General features: G+C 36.0%; 1 protein-coding gene across 2 annotated transcripts; it reads right to left on the bottom strand.

Annotated features, from left to right (window-relative positions):
• Positions 1-3,868: 3,868 nt before the first annotated feature.
• On the bottom strand, positions 3,869-22,140 carry LOC110448357 (carboxypeptidase B-like). 2 transcript variants are annotated; one of them, XM_021494554.1, is made up of 12 exons: positions 22,058-22,140; positions 17,441-17,535; positions 16,547-16,622; positions 14,805-14,941; positions 12,978-13,062; positions 12,535-12,633; positions 11,902-12,015; positions 9,609-9,719; positions 8,147-8,270; positions 5,892-6,094; positions 4,978-5,062; positions 3,869-4,120 (listed from the first exon to the last, which is right to left on the bottom strand). In XM_021494554.1, exons 1-12 carry the CDS (start codon positions 22,061-22,063, stop codon positions 3,927-3,929), a joined length of 1,329 nt encoding a protein of 442 aa, XP_021350229.1. In that variant the 5' UTR covers positions 22,064-22,140; the 3' UTR covers positions 3,869-3,926. The 2 variants fall into 2 exon arrangements, with proteins under 2 accessions (XP_021350229.1, XP_021350222.1); XM_021494547.1 differs by lacking the exon at positions 22,058-22,140 and adding an exon at positions 18,577-19,140.
• Between the last annotated feature and the right edge of the window lie 1,510 nt (positions 22,141-23,650).

Below are 23,650 nucleotides of genomic sequence, written 5' to 3'. Positions count from 1 at the left end.
GGTCGCTATGGATAACCGATATATTATATGTTGTTGTGTCATGGTCGCTATGGATAACCGATATATTATATGTTGTTGTGTCATGGTCGTTATGGATAACCGATATATTATATGTTGTTGTGTCATGGTCGCTATGGATAACCGATATATTATATGTTGTTGTGTCATGGTCGCTATGGATAACCGATATATTATATGTTGTTGTGTCATGGTCGCTATGGATAACCGATATATTATATGTTGTTGTGTCATGGTCGCTATGGATAACCGATATATCATATGTTGTTGTGTCATGGTCGCTATGGATAACCGATATATCATATGTTGTTGTTTTTGACCGCGGGAAAGTCGACGTCCTCTTCCTTAAGATAAGCATGGAGGACAGGCAATGCGTGTTTGGTGGCCTTATTTGTGTTAACGGCATCTTAATCTACGAGTAGATTTTGGAAAATTTCAGATGTAACGGAGGCGAAGAATTCGTCTGCAGCCACCTATGTTATTGTCTAATAGATCGCGTTCCGGTCTAACTGTGCATGTGCTAAGACAGGTTGGGAATTTCCATATAGGCTATATTTAGAAATCGATATTAACCGGATAACCAGTCTACATGAGTTTTTGAGGACTGATTACGTGTAAAGGATCCGGCCAATAGGATTGCGTGAAATGTTCAAGCATATAATACATGTTGTTGTGTCATGGTTGCTATGGATAACCCATATATTATGTGTTGTTATGTCCTGCTCGCTTTGGATAGTACACATATTGATTACTATTCAATATCGTTCACTTTAGTTTACCTCTTTATGTGAACTTCATTTTACCTCCGCCACTGAAGGATATAGTTGAAGCTAAGTGGCGATCATAAAATTCTATCAACTAACAGAGTCAATATGATACGATGGATACGTAATCTCGGGCAATTTTTTGAACTAACAGGACCGTTACATAGATCTGGCGCACATGTTTTGTTGCTGTTGCTATTAGTCTTGAGTTATCTTTTGGCTCGTTATATTCTTGTAGGATGTTTGTTTGTTTGTTTGTTTGATTTTGTTTAACGTCCTATTAACAGCTAAGGTCATTTAAGTACGGCCTCCCCTGTGTGCAAGATGCATGCGTGTAGTGTATGTGTGTGTATTTTGGGAGGCTGGAACATCTAAAGACCAATGACAATGTGTTGGATGCTTAGTGTATGTTATGTGACGCCAAAATAGATAAATGCTTCTTTCCTGTTATAGTTCTGGTTCCTCGCGATCTTTTTACTTTATATTTACCAACGTTTTCACTCGTGCCTCACCCTCGTAATAAATAAAATGGTAATACCCAACACTTGTCCATGGGAAAGCATTATAAAGACCTCTATGTATTATTGTAAGATTACACAAGAACAATATCTGACTGCCACCGGATGACCAAATATATTTAGGTAAAGGTCATAACGACAAGGTAGAGTACAAGCGGACTAAATAGAGGTTACACAACGAGTGGTTGTTGAATATGGTATTTATTTCACTCGAGCTTGTTAATTTTCAAAAGTTACAAAAAGCTCGTGTCTTTCTGTAACTTTTGATAATTAAATGCGTAAGCATGTCGTACGAAGTCTGCCTCCCGCCAAGTGACGAAGACGAACTAATCAATGTCCAAAGCCATAGGCCTACGTTTCTTCTTGACGGTTCTATGGTTGATGTTTATAGTGAAATTTCAGCCATAGTCAGGCCGTCCAAATAGCGATAACGGGACGTTGGGAGAAGGAAATATTTTCCGACACTGTGACAGATCTTGTTTTGATTTCACAACCTGGACACGCGACGGTGTGACGTCGAAACGATATCGAGCGTCTCTAGCAATTTTGCCTGAAACTAGCGATCAAATATTTAAGTATCACTCCCTTTTCCGCATAACCTCACAAAGTCACCAACATTTGTCGGATGTTGATAGCAGACGACGTAAACAAAATAGCATGTGGCAAAAAGCGCGTGGAAAAAGTTGTCCCGGTCAAAGTTCATCTTCTCGACCAATCAAAACTCTTGAAGGTCATATACCACGTGTGGTATATAACTCATATTTATCTAACAGACTGCGTGTTTATACAATGATCTGAGAGTGGAATAACACAACGTATTGTGGTAGAATACATGTTTGTCAATAGCTACCAGGACATAATATATTAACTATTTCAAGTGGGTATAGTTTCAACCATTGTTTACTTATGTTAATGGTCTACCGAAAAGAAATCAGATGAGATAGATGAAGGCCAGTTTATTTGTTTGATCAATTAACACGTTTTTTGAGTAGGTATTCATAAGTAAGGGCGCGCACCAACTGATATGTGTTTAAATCTGGGAAAGAATTCACTGCAGCTTATGGTACAAAGCAGCTAACATGTGGGCCCCTGTAGAAGCGGGGCATTTCTTCAGTGTCTTCTGCACAGGAGAATGATGAAACCAAAATGTGTGTGCTGCCCCATTGTATCTCCGTCGTTTCTGCCTCACTTCATTGCTCTTTCTTTCAGATTGTGTCTTCCTAGGTACCCGTTTTAATATGACATCGGCTGTAATGAGGACGTTGGTCTCAAAACGAAGATTTTTGTTTTGGTTTGTTTGTGTTTTACATCATTTTAATAGTTAATGTCAATTAAGGACGTGCCTGGAGTTCCTGCAGGAACATCACCGACCTACCCACATATGCCTCGAACCCGCGACCCAGTGGTAGAGGATAAGTAGTAGCAGAATGTCAGATGCCTTAACCAATTGGCCATCGCGGCCCGTTGTTTGGCCACAATTGGTTACTAGAATTCGTCTCAGGTGTTCTGTGTTAGATAAGGCTCACTCACTTTACTATGTACGTTAACAGTGGAATGCTGTAATGTTTGTTTGCAGTGGGACAGGGATATTTTACTAAAGGATCTCAAAATCTGCAAGCGATATGAGTCTTAGATTGTTGACGACCGACATACTTTACTGGACAAGCCAAGACACGCCATGATCAGTGTCACATATGGTGTGAGAACACAATGTTATACTTCAAATGTTAATGAGGAATGGATGATGTTTTGTGTTTTGTTTTGGTGTTTCCCCAGTGCCACTGGTTGTATTTTTGCCTAGCTTTTAGTTTGGAGTTTTGTTCTTGTTTGTTGACGCTGGTATATGTTGTCTTGCTTTTTCCGACCACTTGTGCAGGGCTGCAATCTGTATTACATTACAACTAACTAAAGTCAAAATCAAATTTTCGAATGAACCTGAATAAATTATAGGAGTTAATGATGATAATTTTAGGTCAACTGAGTCTCTCAGGTGACCTAATGCGATTGCCTTTCGTAAGTTCGAGTAATATCAACCCTTTCAGTATCGTCTGAAAAAGAACAAGGAATCATTAACAGATCCAGAAACTAACCTATGACTTCTGAAATTTCGTTAGAGAGGAATTACCGATTGGAAATATTGGGATAAAAACATCACATTTGAAGGAAATTCCAAGGCTTAAATATTTCTTGACCCTTTTAAATACGCCAAACAGAATGAACATACCAAAACGGTGTCGGGAAATATTGTTATTGGGATAAAAACATCACATTTGAAGGAAATTCCAAGGCTTAAATATTTCTTGACCCTTTTAAATACGCCAAACAAAATGAACATACCAAAACGGTGTCGGGAAATATTGTTTTAAGGTCATTTTGTCTAATAATAGGCACCGTCAATGACGTCATAGCACGCTATTATATGATGTTGCTATTGCATCAAATTCTCATGGACCTTGCGGCAGTTTTTGCTGTCATAGATGTATGGAAATAAGTAAAACATTTTTACAAATTAATATGCGTGAAAAATATGAAAAATAATCAAATAAAAATACTAGAGGTTAATGAATATTTAACAAGTTATAACAAAAGAAGTTTAATATTTAATTGTTTACAGTATTAACCACGCCTAGAGACTGTATTCCCTAATCAGTTCGTGAGCCATAGCCTTAACACCGGCCCAAATTTCCTGGCCGGAAGGCTGAATGTAACGTTCCGGAAGTATGAAACCATAGTGACCGGTGTCTCCCAATTCTACTGTGTAGGCGTACTTGATACCGGAATGGCCCTTAGCGTAATCATCAGCGCCCCCAGCGGCAGAGTCTGAAGCATCAAAGGAAAATCAGTGGGGTTTTTTTAACGAAAGTGCTATCCAAAAGAAGTAAGTATTAATATTGCAAAAAAATATTAGCAAAATGTTCCTTTAATTGTCAAACATGTCCATGTTATGCAATTTTAGCAGTATTCTTAAAAGGAAGCTCTAAACATGAGTAACAATATTTCCAAGCCTTTTTTAAATCACGGATTCCTGTAATATTTCTGGAATCCTGCACACAGTATGGAGTAGAGCTAATGATTTAACTATGCAATGCCAAATATGCTAAAATGTTAATGTTCCAATAAATAATCCATTATTTGCCTTTTATTTATCTTTTTATTGACCAACAACACAGCCGTTCAAATGAAATTATCGTTAAGAAATATTCACTAATTTACTCAAAAACTAAATTTATTCAAATTAACAACATTATCGTTGAAAATTATGCACGGTGATTACTGAATAATAATCACAATAACTCGAGATTCTTTTATCACAACCTAGTTCGTAGGTCGTCTCAAAGCGGTTCACAAATTATTATCCGTGGTTATAGGGCCTTTGCAACAGGCTAATATTTTTAGTCCCTGAGGAGCATACAGCCGGTGCTGCCATTTCGGCGCTCACAGCTATAGTTTAACAATTTTAGCACAGCCCAACCACGTACTCATTTACAGCTGAGTAACAAGCGGAGTAAAGAATCTTGCTCAAAGATACAACACAGTGCCGTGCCATGGCTCGAACCTGCAACCCTTCGTTACTAGTCTACTCAGAACATTTATTACATACACATGTTTTCTTAAGAATAATAAAAAAACATTAACGTAAGGCAGGCACACAAACACACCTTGTACCATATACTTACACAGAACAACTGTATCCTCGCCGACAGTATAGCGATGCCTGTGGGTGTGGTATATGGCAGAGGCAGCTACTCGGCCAAGGTGATCCTTTGGGTAAATAAAGTGTCAAGCCAAAAATAATCCTTTATACCTAAATTACAGATAACATTTACATAGTTAGTTTCCCAAAGAGTGATGGTTGGTTATCATTTTTATCAAATTTGAGACACTTTACGGATCTTTATCTCCAATAAATGTCAGCTATTGCCGAACGGGGAAATAACAGCACTGATATATGACGTCAAAGTGACAGATGACACCGTAAAGCATTGTTTCTTGATTAAAAAAGTAGACAATGATTGCACGTCCACGGTGGTACACATGCACTAGACAGAAACCAAAATTGTTTATCAGCTCCTAGCGAGACTCCTATTAGGCGAAAGTGAGAGAACCTATAGTGGTTGTGGGGAAAATGCAATATATCTATTAAAGTAATGTGGGCGACAATGTCATATTAAAACTGTCAACACCTCATTGTAAGGAAGCCCAGTGTATCCGGGTTCTAGCAGAGACTCCGCACGTAATTACTTAATGATATACATGTATACCTCAGCAATTAATGTAAATAGTGTAAGGTACACCTCCATTAATAGATCTTTAAACACATTTTTATATGTTACATTCGAATCTTGATAACGTTGATTTATGAAGCACTTATGTTAATAACTGGCAGCATACATTTTATTATCACATCTGGTTGAACTTTTGTTACATTTTTGTTCATAAAAAATCACGATTTTAATTGTCGCCGGGAGTACTTGTCGTTTTATCGATAGCCTCCATTTGGCAGACAGAGCAAGATCCATTTTGATTGGTTAATGATTAAAGGCACGTGTTTCTCAGAATTTTTGTATCATACTAATAAAGATAAACCTACCAAATCTGAGGCATCAGCGGGTAGATGAGAGGTGTATCCCCAGGGGTAGATCCAGTACTGTCCATAACTGTGGATGTTGAGGTAGACCAAAGTATGATTTGATACAGAGTCAAGCGCATGCGCCATAGCCTGCGTTTCCGGTTCAGACAAAGCATGAGGTCCGGCATATGTTTCTTCACATTGGTCGTAACTGCCACCGTTGGCTAAATTGTTAAGTGATATTAAAGTTAAAGACACATGATGTTACATATATTTTCATCAGTAACAAGTTGAATCTAGCAGATTAATTATAAAATATATGATTATTTGTTAATAATGTTGTTGTTTTTTGTTTTTTTTACCATACTAGGTTACAAATGTATCGCAATACTACAATGAAGAGCAGGATTGTTGCAGGCTGTTACTTTTATTGAATCGAAACCACGTTAATATGTTTTGAAAATGAAGAATCAGAGTAGTGTATGGAATAGTAAATCATAGAAAAAATCAGTATATATGATGAAACGTGTTTCATTTTAGTCAGGTGATGAGGTGACATCTTAAGTTCAAATATATTTCGCCATTTATTTAGTTTGCATATGCTCAACTAGATTTATCCCTTTATAGCCTGATCAAAATAGAAACTTTTTCCTTAAACAAACTGTCATATTTTTCAGCACTATATCGCTTAATAAATAGCATCGTTTCATCCCATATGAAATGTTAACTTATTAAAAAAAATGTTTAAGAATAAAAAACAAAAAACAGCATATTTATTAACTCTTTGTTTATAAATATTGATATGGAATTATTGAAAGTTGTAAAGTATGTCAAATTGAAATGATTTGTTTTATATCTTGGCAAAATAAATTATCAATGAGTGATTGGGAAATTTTTCGGGCTCTGATCAATAAGCTAAAGGGAAAGAAATCATAAAAATTCAACAAAAATTGAATGCAAAATCGGTATGTACAAATTAATGAAAATTAAATAAGAGCAATTGCTTGCATGATGCGACAATCAGTATTATGTAGGTAAGTAAGTATAATGTAGGCACGGAAGTTTAGAAACAGTAGTAAGCACTTTGACCTTGACGTATAACATTTACTTTGTGATGAATAAAAGATAAGAAGTTACAACAATATAGCCCCAAAAATATCTCAATCCTACAGTTTGGCCTTGGACTTTAACGTATAACATTCACCTTGAGTTTGAGAAATAGAAATACTGTGTGTAACACATCAATGACCCTAAGTAGTACCCAGATACAACAGTTTGACTTTTGATTTTGACCTTTGGCTTAAAATGTGTACACGTTTTAAAGGCAGAATTATGGTGACTAAGAATAAAACTACAACACATTAGCAACAAAGAGTACCGAGATCGGTTGTCAGTTTGCTAAATAGATACGCGCGAGTTCTGCTCATTATCGAACATATCCTCTTTCTGTCTAAAATCTACTGACCATGTTTTATTAAAATCTGATCACACGAAATGTGAAATAGTAGGACTAACTGAAGAAGACGATACATGTAAAATGGCAAGAGACGACAGTGAAGGACGTATACAATAGGTAGACCAAAGTATGGGCAGACAAAAAACAAAACAGTTACTAAAATCTGAACTGAGGAACCACCTATTTAAATGTTAGTCTTTTTTTATTCAAAAAGCCAACCAAAGTAAATATTTCTAATGTTTTCCTAAACATATATAGATAACTTTGGTTTGGTTTGGTTTGGTTTAATTTTGTTTAACGTCCTATTAACAACCAAGGTCATTTACGGACGTGCCTCCATGTGTCTAGTGTATGTGTGCTTGAAGGAGACAGGGCCTTAACATATATAGATTACAGTGAAAAGCTTAAGTTGCCCGAAAATCCCCTTTATCGTAAGGGCTGGGCTTTTTTTGGAGTTCTAGTTTTTTTATTCGACTTTTTCAGCAATACATTTTCAACAATTCTAATCCCGCAAAATTAATAATAACTTTCGTTATCAGTATATGTGATGACCACTATACCTTCAGTTCACGAATAACAGATCCCGCAAATTGAACCATTTTAGCAAATCTGCGAAAGTTAGGGACCATGATGGAGAACAAAAAAAACGTTTATGGTATATATGTGTTTTAGTTTACTTCGGATGAATAACATTGCTTATAAGGAATGCCGTATTATACACGATTTGCTTATGTTAGGTTTTATTAAACCGATAAGACAATAGATAAACCTGATGTTAATCCGACAATTAATGTTCCTGATTGAATATTGTGCGTATTACCTGGGTTCCAGTGATAGGCGAAGTTACGGTTAAGATCCACACCCATTTCGTCACTACCACATCCGCGGAAAGAGGAGTGATGCGTTCCATAACTGCTCGCCATATTCTTCCGCCACATACGATCCTGTAAAGAGAGTTTCCGTACAGAGACAGCTATAGAATGTTCAAGGGTCATTTTGTAAATAATAAAAATTGCTGAGATGACGTTATAAACAAAACACAAAATTTAGCGAGCTACTGCGTGTTTACATTTTGTGTTTTGTTAACCTCTTTTTTTTCAGTTTCATTATTGTTTATAAATAAAAAAAAAAAATACTGCTTCAATGGAAAGACAAAGAAATATCGACCAGTACAATCAGATTTTGCGTTATCAAAATAAACGAAAGGCTGAGGGTCTACATTCAAGAACCTTATTTATAGGTTTGTGACCTCCTCAATGCCCGGCTTAAAAAACTACGGATGTCTTTTTATAAACAGAATTTTACTTCTTCTATGTTTGTGTTAACTTGTTTTTACCCTACAACCAGTGCGCTTTGTTTATTATCTAACTCGAGAGAAATATAATTTTGGGCAAAATTCAAAAGAAAACGAGCTCAAGCGATTTTATTTTTCAAATCTTAAAATTGATAAACTAGTGTTGATAAACAACACGCAAGCGTATTGGAACTTCAAGCGCGAAACATTTTGTTTGATTTGATGATATTATTTATTGACCTACAAAAATCATAAATCAACGTTTGCAATTTTAAACCGATTACTTGTTTGGTCATTTGGTAATTGTTTTTGCTTTAATAAAATGAATCTTTAATATATAGGATAGTTTTCCTTTCATATGAGATTTATGAAACGTGGCTAAGAATTTCTCAATTTAACGAGCCCCTGGCGAACTAAAATATTAAAACTCGTGACGAGTTTCATAAATTTTCTATGAAACGAAACGAGTGTTAGATTCTTTTTATCACACGATCAAGATTTATGGCACTTATTCGTGTAAAACGACAATTTTCAAGCAACCTTGAAATGTAAATAGCCGTCATTTTGACTCCAGTGCGTACGTCTTTGACGTCATGTCCAATTCGTGACGTCACAATTGAAATAATTGAAACTTACATCCAAACACAGTGCTGATAGATCATATAACATGGGTTAATACGCGAAAAATATGACAAGGGTAGTTTCACTGGATGACACATTATGTTATGTGATAAATAAGGAGTCTATGATGATAATTAATCGCAGTTAAGTGAAGGAAAACAAAGTCAAACGGGCACCAATGTGCAAGTCTGCCAAATTCCATGGTTAGGGATTTCAGCAAAATGAGCAGCGTAAGGTTTTAATCAAAGTGTTGTCGCATACTTATGTTTACCTTTTACCTATCATTTTGTGTATTCAATTGGTGGCCTTGGAGGGATGAAAAAGGTGTACAATTGCTAGAAAAGAAGTTCTGATCCCGTTTACTCACGCTGGATCTGGTGTACTCATATCCGTCCGGGTTGACAAGTGGTACAAGATACCAGTCAAACTTGTCCATCAGATTGGCGATGTCTGGGTCAGAGTTAGGGTTGTTAGCCAGCTAAACAAATACAGTGACATCGAAATTTAATACTGCATTCACGGTAATATTCGTAGCAGTGTTATTTTCCAATGTTTCACGACAGGATACATTGGCAAATTCAACAATGCAGGGAAAACATTCTGCTCAAGACATAAGTATATGATCTTATGGTCAAGACTAAAAATAAAGAAAATATTTTGCTTGCCAATACTTTGTTTCCGGGATAAAAGAGCTCTTCCCCGGAGGAGGTAGAAAAACGTCATGCATTCGTGTGACTTGCAACCAATATACTAGTAGGGACTTTTTATGGCGGGTGTTTACATATGAAAGCAAACAACAAACAAAAGCCGTCATCTAAATATTGGTGTGTTGTTCCGGGATATACATGTATTGTATATCTTCCGCCATTTTGAACAAAATTTGCCTGGATTTTTTTTTATTAATTTCCTATCAAAAACGCAAACATGGCGCGAATTAAATATTTATATGAAGCAATTACCCCTCCTTATATTGCTGGTATATTCTAGCAGCATTTGTTTTATCCTTTTCGCCAATTTATGGATTGGATGCATGTTTTTTTTTATTATGTCAAGTGTTTGTGCTTTATGAATTCTCTTGTAGATGCACATCCTCTGTGAATACTTTTAGAGCTTGAACATTAATAAAAGGAGTTTACACTACCTTGCTAGCCAATGAAACTTCGCGACCCTGCTTGCGCAATGTAATATTTTACCATGATAACATTATTTCATCAATTACGTAATTTATATTTTAGTTCTAACAGGATGCATTTGCAATGCTTGTTCTGACTGAACAAATATGCTATTCCAATCTGCGATACAGCCACGCCTCCATCTTGTTAAGCCCCTCCTACCACAATAAAGCCAAGTCTTATTTGGAGCAAATCTCAAAAACAAAATGAAAACTATTCAAACACAAATTTGTCACACACTTGGGAAGAGTCTAAAGCCATCTTCTGGATTTCCGGTTATTTTAATAAGTCGTTTTTAAAACAGTTATTGCGATTGTCAAAACGTGAGTACTCTATTCTTTAATGCATAACAATGTAAGGTTAACCATACCAGTTACAATGCCCTCAACAAGGTACTGCCAAACCTATAAATCAACTGGTTCCTCATAAACTGCAATACATTTCAAACCGACCCATCGCTATATCCTCAACTATCAGATGTTATCAAACAAAAACCAGTTAGTTAGTTATCAACAAAATATACACTATCCGAGGCTTCACCTTCAACCGTCTGACGTCATCCAATAAATGCTTGCACTTAACTTGATTTGTTACTGAAACTAATATCCGAACAGTGTGTGAATTCCACATACACGAATCGTGTGTCGTATGCATTTTACATGACATTAACATATTTTTTCACAGAAAATGATCACTAGCATCATACGCACAGCTTGTCATACACTATAACAAGAATATGGCTGATCTAAATCTTAACCTGTATCATAAAAGCGTTGAGACAGGATATTGCCATAAATAATTGAAACTGTCCGCCTTGTCAGCAAACATACATAGCACATGACAGATTGACCAACGTTTGAAAAGCTTATTTCGGATTGGCCAGTTCACTGTAGAGTTACATGAACAATGTTGCCAACAAGAAATATATACAATGTATATTGTATTTGTTAAAGTGCGTTAAAAATGGGGATAGTATGTCGTCTCGAGTGTCGTGGTTTGAACTGATGACGTACTTTCCCCACTATAAACACTATCAAAATATCTAAATTAAGATTTATCAGGACAAAAGGTTGTAAAAAACAATTATGACGTCATTTCGAAGGAGTCTGATAAGCCTTTATGATGTCACACGTATGCGCGTGGCCGTTTTGTATACAATACCAATACGCATCATGTGATACACCTTTTACTTATTGCAAGACAGCCATCCCATCATGTTTAAACAAGTGACATATAATGACTCATTTGATCACATGATAAAAGACGAAAATGTCACGTTTTCTCGTTTTGTTTTCTATTTTATAGTGTGCCATTTTACATCATAGGTTTATCATAAGATAAACAGAATCTCCAACTCGAAGATATTGTACCCTCACGAAACTCATTCCATACACTAAAAACTTTTCAGATATTGTATATCAATTAAAACATATGGTACGTCATCGTTACGTCATTGTATGACGTAACAACTTAATTTTGAACACCCACCTGATCGATCATATAAAGGACAACGGCAGGGGCTATCCACTCACGAGCGTGGATTCCACCGTCCATAAAGATGCTCTTCTTGTGTGCCCCGCTGGATGTCGTACCGGTAGAAAACTGAAAAAACACAATAATAATCATGTTATACACAATTTGATGGTTGAATAAATATGACGGTATATCTATTAAAAAACTGAAAAAGTATCATGATTATAATATCACATACAACCTGCCGGTTGACTGATTATGACACAAAATATCATATATATAATTGAAAAAAGTGTCATAAGTAATACTTTATACTATATTTGACAGTTGACTGATTATGACACACACTATAGATACAAAAACGGGAAAAGTACCATGGTGATTATATTGTATACAATTTGACGGTTGGCTGATTATGGCACAGTACATTTGTATGTATAATAACTGTAATAAGAGGATAAATAAAAACATCCACCAAAGTTTTATAGAAGTGGGCGTAGCTTGCCTACCATAATGAAATTAACATATCTGCCTTGGACAGATAACCAGAGTTCATAAAGGTGGGCGTGACTTTCTTGCTCTAATCAGAATAATAGATTGAACTGCACATATGATCAGATTTTGTAGGTAAGGGCATGGCTTACATACCCTAATCAGATTGATAGATCTGCCCTGGCCAGAAGAACCGAGTTTGTAGAGATGGGTATTATTATTCGAAGCCACGATGGAATTCAGGAAAGCGTTGATCTGAAAATTCCAATCAAACGAAGACGAATGTAAAGTTTTTGTTTCTTCCAAATTAATTGTTCTTTAGAGCATTTCCATTACCAGCAAAATAAAGTGTTCACTTGCTTACCTAGTAGACAATGTGCACGACATCCATGTGTTTGACACGAAAATATTTTAATGACAAGAAAAAAACAATAAAAAAATATTTGTTGTCCTATTTATTACTTCAATTAAACACGAAATAAAAACAACGACTAAAAATTGCACATCAATAGATATATATTTTTAAATTTCAAACATATTTCACTGGTACATAGGAAAGGACAAACGTTAACCATGAATTTAAAATATTTTAGACACACCTCAGCATATGAATGATAATGGTTCATACTCATTGTCGAAGTGGCTCTTTTTTGGCGATCAGACGGTCTAGATTCTTCTATTAATCTGAAGCAGAAAAAAACATGTAGAACGGACACATCAAACCGTTGACGGCTCCACATATGATTAAATGTTGTCTTTATAAGAAAAAGAAAAAACTGTGTATGCAATATGATTGTGATGCATTTTTAAAGACTTTTCACCAAAATCACGTTATACTGTCTCTGTCCTAGTTGCGGAGATATCCGGTGCAAGGATGTAAAGCCCTACCAGTCGATCAACCAGGTAGAATAAGAGAGGTTATACATAGATGTAAACGAAGAGAAACCTTTGCTTTATAGACGCCTAAAATCAACAAGCAGATAAGTTAGCAAGCAGATCAGTCAATGTCTTTTCAATGTCCCTTTGATAGAGGAACATAGATTAGGAGTGTTTTATGCTCATATTCAGCCAGTCCCTCAACAAAACACTATTCTACGTTCCTCTACTGGTGATGCTTATCTTCCATTCTAAAACAATATTATACTTGCTGTACAGTTTTCATACATATATTCATAGTTGTTAGAAACTAGTTATTAGACAACTTTCAGAACTGCACTTCTTTATCCTTCTTCCCATCTCTTTATTTCCGTCTTTTTTTCTACCTGCTGTATTTATTTTTGGTTCATCCGTACAGGTAGAAGACCCTAGGAGAACTGCGGACTTCCTTCTGTACTCTCTATTTGGGGACACAAAATTATCAAAATAAATATCATGCACCCCGTGCAAAACAATTTGATGTATGATTTTTCTCTCTACGTCTCAACAACCTTCTTGTTTTCCATCGCCTTCCTTGACAATATCTCAATTTTATTCTTATTGTTTAACGTTTGCCCAATCAAGGAACGCAACGGGTTCTGTCCCAAGGCCGGGACATTTTTATGTCCTTAAATTGGTAGTCGTTGACTCCTGCTGAACGTTCAGCTTTCAGGGTAATCGCAAGAACTGGTTTACCCATTGTTATTATAATGTACTCGCATTTAATACTATGTTTGGTGTCCTGGGCATGGTATTTCAGATTGATAGCACTGTAAAGTCGGCATCAGATTAGTACATCGCAAGGGGGAAAATATCAACATACCGCATTCAGTATACAAACACATTTACCCATACACAACACACATGGAGGCACGTCCTTAAATGACCTAAGCTGTTAATATGACGTTAGACCCTAATAAATCAAACTAAAGACATTCATATCGAATACAATGAGACTATGTTAAAACGTTTGGCATCACTTATAATAAAAAAAATGTCGTGTACCTGAGTTTAATCCCTTTGATTGCTAAAAATAAATAAGATATGTTTGAAAACAAGAAGAAAAAAATTTAGAAGCGATCAGCGAATTCCTTATTCGATCATGCACTAAAGTAAAACAATCGTATCTTGTACCTTAAGCCTGCAGTGAATAATAGTCAAACGCTTACAAGTTTAGAACATGTCATGTTCCTTTAAAAAAAACCACCATAGACACCATGGTGATTTATTTTTACAGATATTCTCTCGGCTCATGAGGCTGAACGTTAAAAATATATGTTTTATTTCAAGTGGAAACAAAAAAAAAGGGAAAAAGTAGAAAACAGCAGTAAGTCTACTTGCAGAGCATCTATAATAAATAAGACGAATGCGGACTTTAACGGAAAACAGTAAAACAATCTGTCGTCATTGTCAAACAAAAACAACTTTAAATACGGGTAACGCAAGGGTTCCAGATTTATATACCTATTGTATATCTTGTTATATTCTTGGTTATCAAAATAACAACCTACGATTGGATATCGTTTATCCATACGTTGGCGTTCGCCCCTAATTGCTTCAGCTCAGCCATGACGTCTGTGACCTCTTCAGGGGTCACGTGAATGTCGTAGGTCCCATTCTGATGTTTAGGGTGGTTCCAAAAGTCCAACTTAAAAATGAAAACATACACAATCTCAAAACATGGGAGAAAATTGGTAGATACATTATGCTTCCTACCGATTAATTCAGTCAAACCTGATATCGTAAGTTAAGAATCATCGTCAACCTTTAAAAGAAGCATGCTACTTGATCCGTTATACCTGTGTTTTTTGTTAGACTCTGCTCGCTCCTTCAAATAATTTCATAACTTTATTAATCATTTCTAAATTAATATCTACAAATTAAAGATCATCATTATATTTTTCTGAACATTTGAAATGGGATGCTTGTCGTTCGTATCATTACAATTGTATACGCCAATAAGGCTGTAATCAAATCGTATATTCTGGTATTGAAATATGAGATCAGGGCCCAGTTGTTCAAAAGGTGATTAGCATAATCACTGTTTAACAACATTTTCCAACCTCTTATAATTTGGTAAATATACAAGGTAGACACTTGTAGTTTTGGATGCAATTCACTCTTCTGACATTTTGGCTATCTGGAAAGTTGTAACTGACTTAATAGCTGAGTTTTAAAGATACACAAAAATAAAATTTGCGCTAATCACTGATTAAGCTAATAAATGTTTACACAACTGGGCCCGTAACAGTGACATCATAAGCTAAACGCTATGGTCAAAGCTAGTATACCAATAATATATAAATGCTGACATCACGCATAAAGAACTACAAAGAAGCTTCGCAAAATACTGCTTAACAGGAAGATTGTATTGTATTGTATTGTATTGTATTGTTTTGTATTGTATTGTTTTGAATTGTATTGTATTGTTTTTACGGCCCATCGTCAATTTGAGATTCAGGGCCAAATAACAGTGTGAAAATAGACATTCACAAAAAACTGAATACATAAAAACAAAAAACAAAAGGTTCAAAAGTGAAAAGATGTCAAAATATATTAATAGCAAACGAATTATTTATAAAATATATCATATCTTATTATAGAAATTAATTGAATGTAAATAATCATAAATTGATTGCACAGAAACTGTATCGAATAAACGTTTCTTAGAGTTAACAGGAAGACTATCTATGTCTGCTCTCTGTTTTATTTACATTGATCAACGTAACGTATGACCTATATACACAGTGTTATCGTTTTACAAGTAGCTTGTTGTTGATAAGGGTCGGTCCTGGGATCTCACATATGTTTGGTTTGGTTTGTGTTTTACGTCCTATTAATAGCTAGGGTCATTTAAGGACGTGCTAGGTTACGATGGTGGAGGAAAGCCGGAGATCCCGGAGAAAAACCACCGAACAACGGCCAGTACCTGGCGACTGCCCCACGTAGGTCTCGAACCCGCGACTAAGTGGTAGAGGGCTAGTAGAAGCAGAATGTCAGACGCCTAAACCACTTGGCCGCCGCGCATATGCACAGCTAGCAGTATCATTCCATATCACAGACAAGTATTTGACAAATAAGGCTATCTGCGACAGATTATGGTTAGAAAAGAGGTTAACAACTTTATGTTGGATCAGAAAGGATGTCGAATTACTCAGAGGTTGGATGAAAAAGAATGTCAGATTTGGATTAGACATGTTGTCAGGTTAAAATGTATCCCAAAATACCAAAAATGCAGATAATGAGTTCTTACATTGTATTTGTCTCCTAGGGCTTCGATGTTCTTGAAGTTTTCCAAAAGATTGGGAAACACCTTCAAAACTTGATGGCTGAAGATAAAAAATAACATTGTGGTATTTATGTAAACGCTATTCTAGCGAAAACATTTGTCATATACAATTCATGTATTATAAGAATGTATTGCTTTAGGTTTTGTTTAAAAAGTGACAATGTAGTCAAAGTTTTTCGGGAAACATTCAAGACTATTATGACAATCATTCATACTTATGAAGCAAAGGCATGTATTCTATCAGTTTAAAATATTAAATTTCACAAAAAAGGGAGATAACGCAGATTTGAAACATCAATGTTGAATTGACACACAATACATCTGAGATAATAAGCGTGTGTAATTCATAAATAGATATATATGTGTTTTCCTGTTTGGTAATTGGTCGAGAGCCTATAGTACTCCACCCACTATTGTAGCCCCGATAACACTAGTGGGTGTAGAGGCAATCACTATTGCTGAAAATATAAACTCACCCACTATCGTAGCCCCGATAACAGTATTGGGTGTAGAGGCAATCACTATTGCTGAAAATATAAACTCACCCACTATCGTAGCCCCGATAACACTAGTGGGTGTAGAGGCAACCACTATTGCTAAACATATATGGACCGCTATTGTAACCTTTTGAAGGGTCACAATAGTAGTTGAATCTTCACCCACCAGTGTGACTAGGTCTGTGGGTTTGGCAAAAATAGTGATTGTTATATTACCTACCGTTTGTGATTAGGCATATTGACCCGCTGATTGGTCAAAAAGAAGGTTTCTAATGAATGTTTCGATCTCTGATATAACCCCCAGTCATCGTCATGCAGCAACTTATAACAAAATTAACAGCCTATCATTGATCACACATACCCATCGTATCTTCTTTCCTTAGATTCTGGCCGACCGTGCACAGCAACGATGGCCAGACATACTATCCATAAAGTAGTCTTCATGATGACCGTATACTTTAAAACAGAACATTGAAAAGAAAAATTATTCGTCATGATGACATGGGTATGTACATATCACAAAAGTATGTAAAAACAACATTGTTTTCATGGTAAACATGTAAACCCAAATGGGATGAAAACACCCATTGTAAATCTAGAATATTTACATGTGTAACCATGTGTAACTCTAACATTTTCTGGTTTAAAATGTTGTTCTCTAATATTAATATATCATTTTAAATGAATAAAATAAAATAGGACAACTAAATGTACCATTTGTTGAACACACAAGGACAAATCAAAACACAAAATTGATAAAATAAATCATGAGGTCACACCAAAACAAAATGGCGCTTTATATTAAGCCCTCATTTAAATGACGTGAAAACCAGGTGTTCCAGAGGAGTGAGAATATCCGACACCGCAAATGACACCGGGAAAATATCAAGAGAATACCCAGGTGTAAAACCAAGACGTCGTTCATGCTAAAATGTAATGATGGATATACCAAAGGCAAAACATGAACAAAGGAAAGGTTTACATGGAATCTCTTAAATATGTATGGGAAATAAAACAAAGCGTTCCTGAAGGCTAAGCTTATTCATCTTCGTCGACGAAATTCATCCTGTAATCCGTAGTAAAATGATAATGATAACAATTCGAGGTTCTTATAAACCACTTTATCACAACCTAGGTCGTAGGTCGTCTCAAAGCGGTTCATAAATTATTGTCCGTGGTTATGGGGCCTTTGCAACCGGCCAATATATCTCTCAACTTCCTGGGGAACATACAGACAGTGCTGCAATTTCGGCGCTCACAGCTAGCATTCAACAATTCTAGCACTGCCCAACCATGTACTCATTTACAGCTGAGTGGACTGGAACAAGCGGAGTAAAGGATCTTGCTTAAAGATACAGCACAGTGCCGTGCCGTGACTCGAACCCGCAACCCTTCGGTCACGAACGCGTCCTCAAAGTGATAAGCAACGATGCAAACTAATGAAAAAATCATTTTTTAACATCAATTTTCATGTTACAAAACGAAATAACATATTACCCTCTGAGATGGCGACCAGAAAAGTTGCCAAATGTTTTGTTCGAGTGCAAAAAACATCTCAATGTAATCTATAAAGACAAGTGTAAAGAAAATTAAAAATCTGCACCCCCTTTCCCTCCTGAAATATCTATCTGCTGTAGTACCTGGAATATGACACACGTGTATCTAAATGAAGTTTTAGAATTTATCTTAATTACTATTCCTAATGCCCTAATCAACACTTTGGTATTAACTCACGCTACATTAGCGTATATTCTGTAATTTTTTACCCTTTGTCACAATGACATGTATGTATATTAGACGCATTATGCGTTTCTTAAATCTTCTAAAATGCAGCATGAGAATTTATGCATTGCATGATATTTAGCCAACTTTTTATTTTCCAATACACGTGTGACATATTTTATTGTAAGCCTGTGTGATATCACATACCAATATATCTGTGATATGTATTACGTAGTTTTGTTATTGGATACACGATGCAGGAGTGTGTTGTTGTTTTTTGTTTTTTGTTTTAAAGATAATACAATGTTTTATTACCTGTGATATGTTACTTAATTTCTTATGTATGTACGTGTATGTCATATCCATGTTGTAAATATTGTACATTTTATGTCGACCACATGTGAGACGAGTCATTGACTCAATGTGTTATCGAATTTAAATAAAGTCTGTTATTATTATTATTATTATTTTGTATCAACCTACGGTTCGAGGAACCTATGCAATGTTGTTAGTTTATTTTTTATTTGTAAGCAGTTTAGCACAGAAATCATGATTTTTTCGAGCAAGCTCTTGAATAAAGAATTTACTAAAACATGTTCACACTGTATGTTTGGTAACCATTGACGTTACTATCAAGAAAGGGGAATTGCATGATCTAAATGTACAAGGAGCATTCATGAAAACAGACACACACTCGCCAAGTCGTTGACAATGACAGATACTACAAGTCAGGATTAACGTTTGCTGACATAGTTGAGCTTTACTTGTATATGAATCTTTTATGGTTTCTGTTAATTCATTAGACCTTATAACTAAAATGCATACAGATGAAATTGCGTTAAATCTGGTCAAACAGAACTAACCGTTATGACCAGGGATACAACTAAGAGAATACAAAGTGACGTGTCATAAACTGTGCATGGTACGTGTAAGTCAATTTCATATTAATTTCCCATTTTTTCAATAAAAAAATTACCTACTTTGTTTTTCGTCCAATTTTGATAAAATAAAAGTTCATATAGCTGGAGAAAGATCCTGTTCTTATTTTAGTATTCTTGATACAGTTAGATTGCCCGTGTAATTGAAATATGTATATCACTTATTACTTTTGCATATAAGTTTATGTTAACGGCATTCCCACAGACAAAGTATTAAATGTGGCCATAAAAAAATATGTTTTACGTCCTATTAACAGCTAGGGTCATTTAAGGACGTGCCAGATATTGGTGTTTCAGAAAAACTTTCGAACTACGGCCAGTACCTATTGACTGCCCCCCGCAAGTCTTGAAACCGCGACCCAGTGGTGGAGGGCTAGTGATAGAATCATACCAGACGCATTAACCAATTGGCCACCGCGCCCCCTTAGTAGATTTTCAGTTGTGTGTCGTATTTCATCAAATCGGAATGAAAAGAAAAGAAATCAGGAAAAATAGAAATTAACATAGAACTCAATGGAAAGGCTTATGGCAAGTCGTTTTATGTCTGGACAGAAACTATCGGCTGAAAGGCTGACTAGGTCAACTGACTCTAAAATGCACCGAATCACCTTAAGATGTTGCGTTGTTAAAGTAAGTAATCAATGCGGTATCACGAAACGAGGACGTGAATTATCAGCGGTAGGCTTAGTAAGTGAAGTATGTCTTATCTCATAGCTCCAGGGGATTGGCTGACTATTCCCACTGCAGGAATATCTAAGTGGGTAATTTGTTCTAAGGTCCCTGCAGTAGTAGGGCGTAAGAATTATACCTGCTACCATTGCATGATCACATAAGATGCGACTAAATTTGGGATCTTATCTTTTCTCTTCTTTCTAAACAACTTTCTTCTTCCTAATATGTCTCCCTTGACAATGCCTCACTTTTTGCCTTTAGTTGAGCGTTCGCCCCTGTGAGGAAGACTTTGGGTTCTGTCCCCTGGCCGAGACTGACCATAGTCTGTAAAAATGGTCGTTTCTACTCCTGCTTAACGCTCAGCAATTTAGGAGTTGGACGACTGGTTCGCCCGATGTCAGTATAATGTGACAGGGTGGAGTGTCCTGCTGGGTTTCTTTGGCAGTATGTTTCAGTGAGGTAGCACTATAAAGTCGGCATCAGTTCCGCGCTATCACAAGGAGACAAACACGAACATATCGCAGCCTCCCACAATACACACACATACACTACACGCATGCATCTTTCACACAGGGGAGGCCGTCCTTAAATGACCATAGCTGTTGATAGGACGTTAAACAAAACTAAACCAAACCAAACCAAAAAAATGTATTACATCATTTATTGACTTTTTTGTGCTTTTAATTGTAACTTCATAATGATGATAATTGAAATAATGACGTCATTCATTTACTTGACGGTGCCTTTTTTATCCATTTAATATTTGTATACTTATAAATCGCTACAGCGGAAAAATTGGTTCGATGATAAAAATTGTCAGGGTCACTATAATGTTTAATATGTATTTATTCATTTATTTTTTGCTTAAACGACACATTTGATAACAATTTTATTACAATGTGTTTTCATCTCTTATACAATAACACAGATATAAATGTGTTTGAACTTATTGTTTAGAAGGACCAGATCGAATACTGTAAAAGTCATTTTCGCGGATTTGCCGCAATGGACAAATTCGCAGGATATTTTACTGGTGTAATTTAGATATAGTAACAATGACTGATAGTGCTGCGGTAAGTCTGGATTAACCTGCTACTGATTTCGCGGGATGTATTTTTTCGCGGAAACACTTATACCCCGAAAACGCGAAAATAATAATCCCTCAAAATTATTCTTTGAAGCCCTATCGACATCATTCTGCCGATACAAAGCACATACGAGTACACAGCTCATGAAATTATTAAACATTTTTGAAAAAATCAATATTCAATCAAAACATTCCCAGCTGGTCTTTTTATATTAAAAAATACAGTAAGCATAGTAACATTTGCGTATTATAGATCTATATATTTCTATACATTCATCACAGTAAGCTAAATTGGTTATCTCCATTGGCTTACACGTGCTACAATGCCTCATATGCTAGGGCTTCAAATCGACCTACAGATCATCGTGTGTCAGGTCTTGACAACTTAATAACACATTAAGTTTGAATGAATTTGAATGTCAACTATGAACACTTCTTATACAAAGAAATATTAACGGTTATACAGAGCATAGTTTATATTGTATTATGTTTGAAAATTATGAAAATAAACGGAAATATATAAAACCGTAAACAGTAGTTCAGTATCCTATGCGCCTACCTTCATGGACAACAGGAGAAGAAAGACACACAATCTGTTATCTTATCTTCGGGGACGTCACAGCAAGCGTGACTCGACTGATCCCTAAGGTAAATGGTGGCGTGCGCAAATATTTATCTTAAAAGCAACCGGTGGACATTCTGAAAAAATGTACCTGTTAACATATTTTTAAAAATTGCATTAACATTAACCGAATAATGATTGTATAGCCCAAGGTTAAAAAAAATACCTTTTCATGTTTATTCTTTTAGGGAAAGATCGGCCATTAGTAATATACTAAACTTACTAGGTTTGGAATGCCTGGAAAACGAATATAATTAAATATCTGCTAGTTACTCAAATATTGATGTCAGTGTCCCGTGCAGCAAAACGGGTTTATTGGATGGTCATTGGCGTATATATTTTTGCCTTCTAGTAGTGCCAGCTAAACTCATTAGTTCTCCTCCAGTACCCCCGGAAGGGCCAATCGGGAAACGTCAACACTTTCCGTACTCGTTTATTGAACGTGCCGACGGTTCCCGATTGCCAGAGTGGGCTAATAAGATTTATACGCTGTCAGTCCGTGCGTCACTTTTCCGGAGAATATCTCATATTCTGTCCCCGGCAATTGACACACAACGGAGACTAGTGTTGAATTAGTAACCCGTACTCGTTGAGTTATGTTATTCTCAGGTACAATCCTCGAACTTTACCTGAAGGATCCGTGTCCCTCTGCCACTGTAACCAAGACTTAAGTTTAATACCTTCAATATAGAATTGTACAGAGTTATATAACCTTTTGTCCATTAAATCGAAGTGTACTTATACTAACGTACCTTATGAAGGAGGAGTGTCATTTGAAATTTGTAACTCTTTAATTAAACAGGATTTTCCTATGTCAGTATCTCAGCGGTGATAAATCCTGAATTTGAACAAATACACCAAAGGACAGTCGGGGTATATGTTATTTTAGTCGTAGACTAGGCCTAATGGTATGACGTTGACAACGTTTTAACGGTGAGTTATCACATATTACCTCGACTACGTGCACGAGTTACCTCCCCTCATCCGTTCTGTGCACAGAACAGTAAGAGGAGGTATCTCGTGTGAACAATTGTGTCAGAACTTTTTAAACTGTGCATGTGACGTAGAAAAAAATGAAAACTTTAAAATTCCAAAACCTAACGAATCTAAGTGAACTCAATTTTATATAATTTGACACCTGTTACAGATTTTTTTTCCCAATGTATTATTTAATACGGGGTTTTTTTCTTCTTTATCCTCTTTTTACCTTTCTCTTTGTCTGCTCTTTCTTTTTTCTGCTGTCTCCTTAGGCTCCCATTTTCATATGACCTCGATGTTGTTATGACCTGAAAACTCAAACATTCAGGATGTTGGATCATTACGTGTGTATATTTGATCAGGCTGCTCTCTATGTCCCCACTTTTATGGAGAGAAAACAAATGTTGATGCAGAAAGATAAAGACAACCACTTATAATCAGTTTCATATCAACCCCGTATTTTAGCACATATTCATGATGCTGTCTTTAATAAACAAAAAATCAGTCTGGGTTGTTGTTCTGTTGTCGCTACCCTGGTTCTCCCTTCCAGAA

The sequence above is a fragment of the Mizuhopecten yessoensis genome, unplaced genomic scaffold (assembly GCF_002113885.1).
Source record: "Mizuhopecten yessoensis strain PY_sf001 unplaced genomic scaffold, ASM211388v2 scaffold419, whole genome shotgun sequence".
In the NCBI taxonomy this organism is placed as follows: Eukaryota; Metazoa; Mollusca; class Bivalvia; order Pectinida; family Pectinidae; genus Mizuhopecten; species Mizuhopecten yessoensis.
The sequence above is the reverse complement of the archived record's forward strand: the minus strand, read 5'-3'. Positions and strand labels throughout refer to the sequence as shown.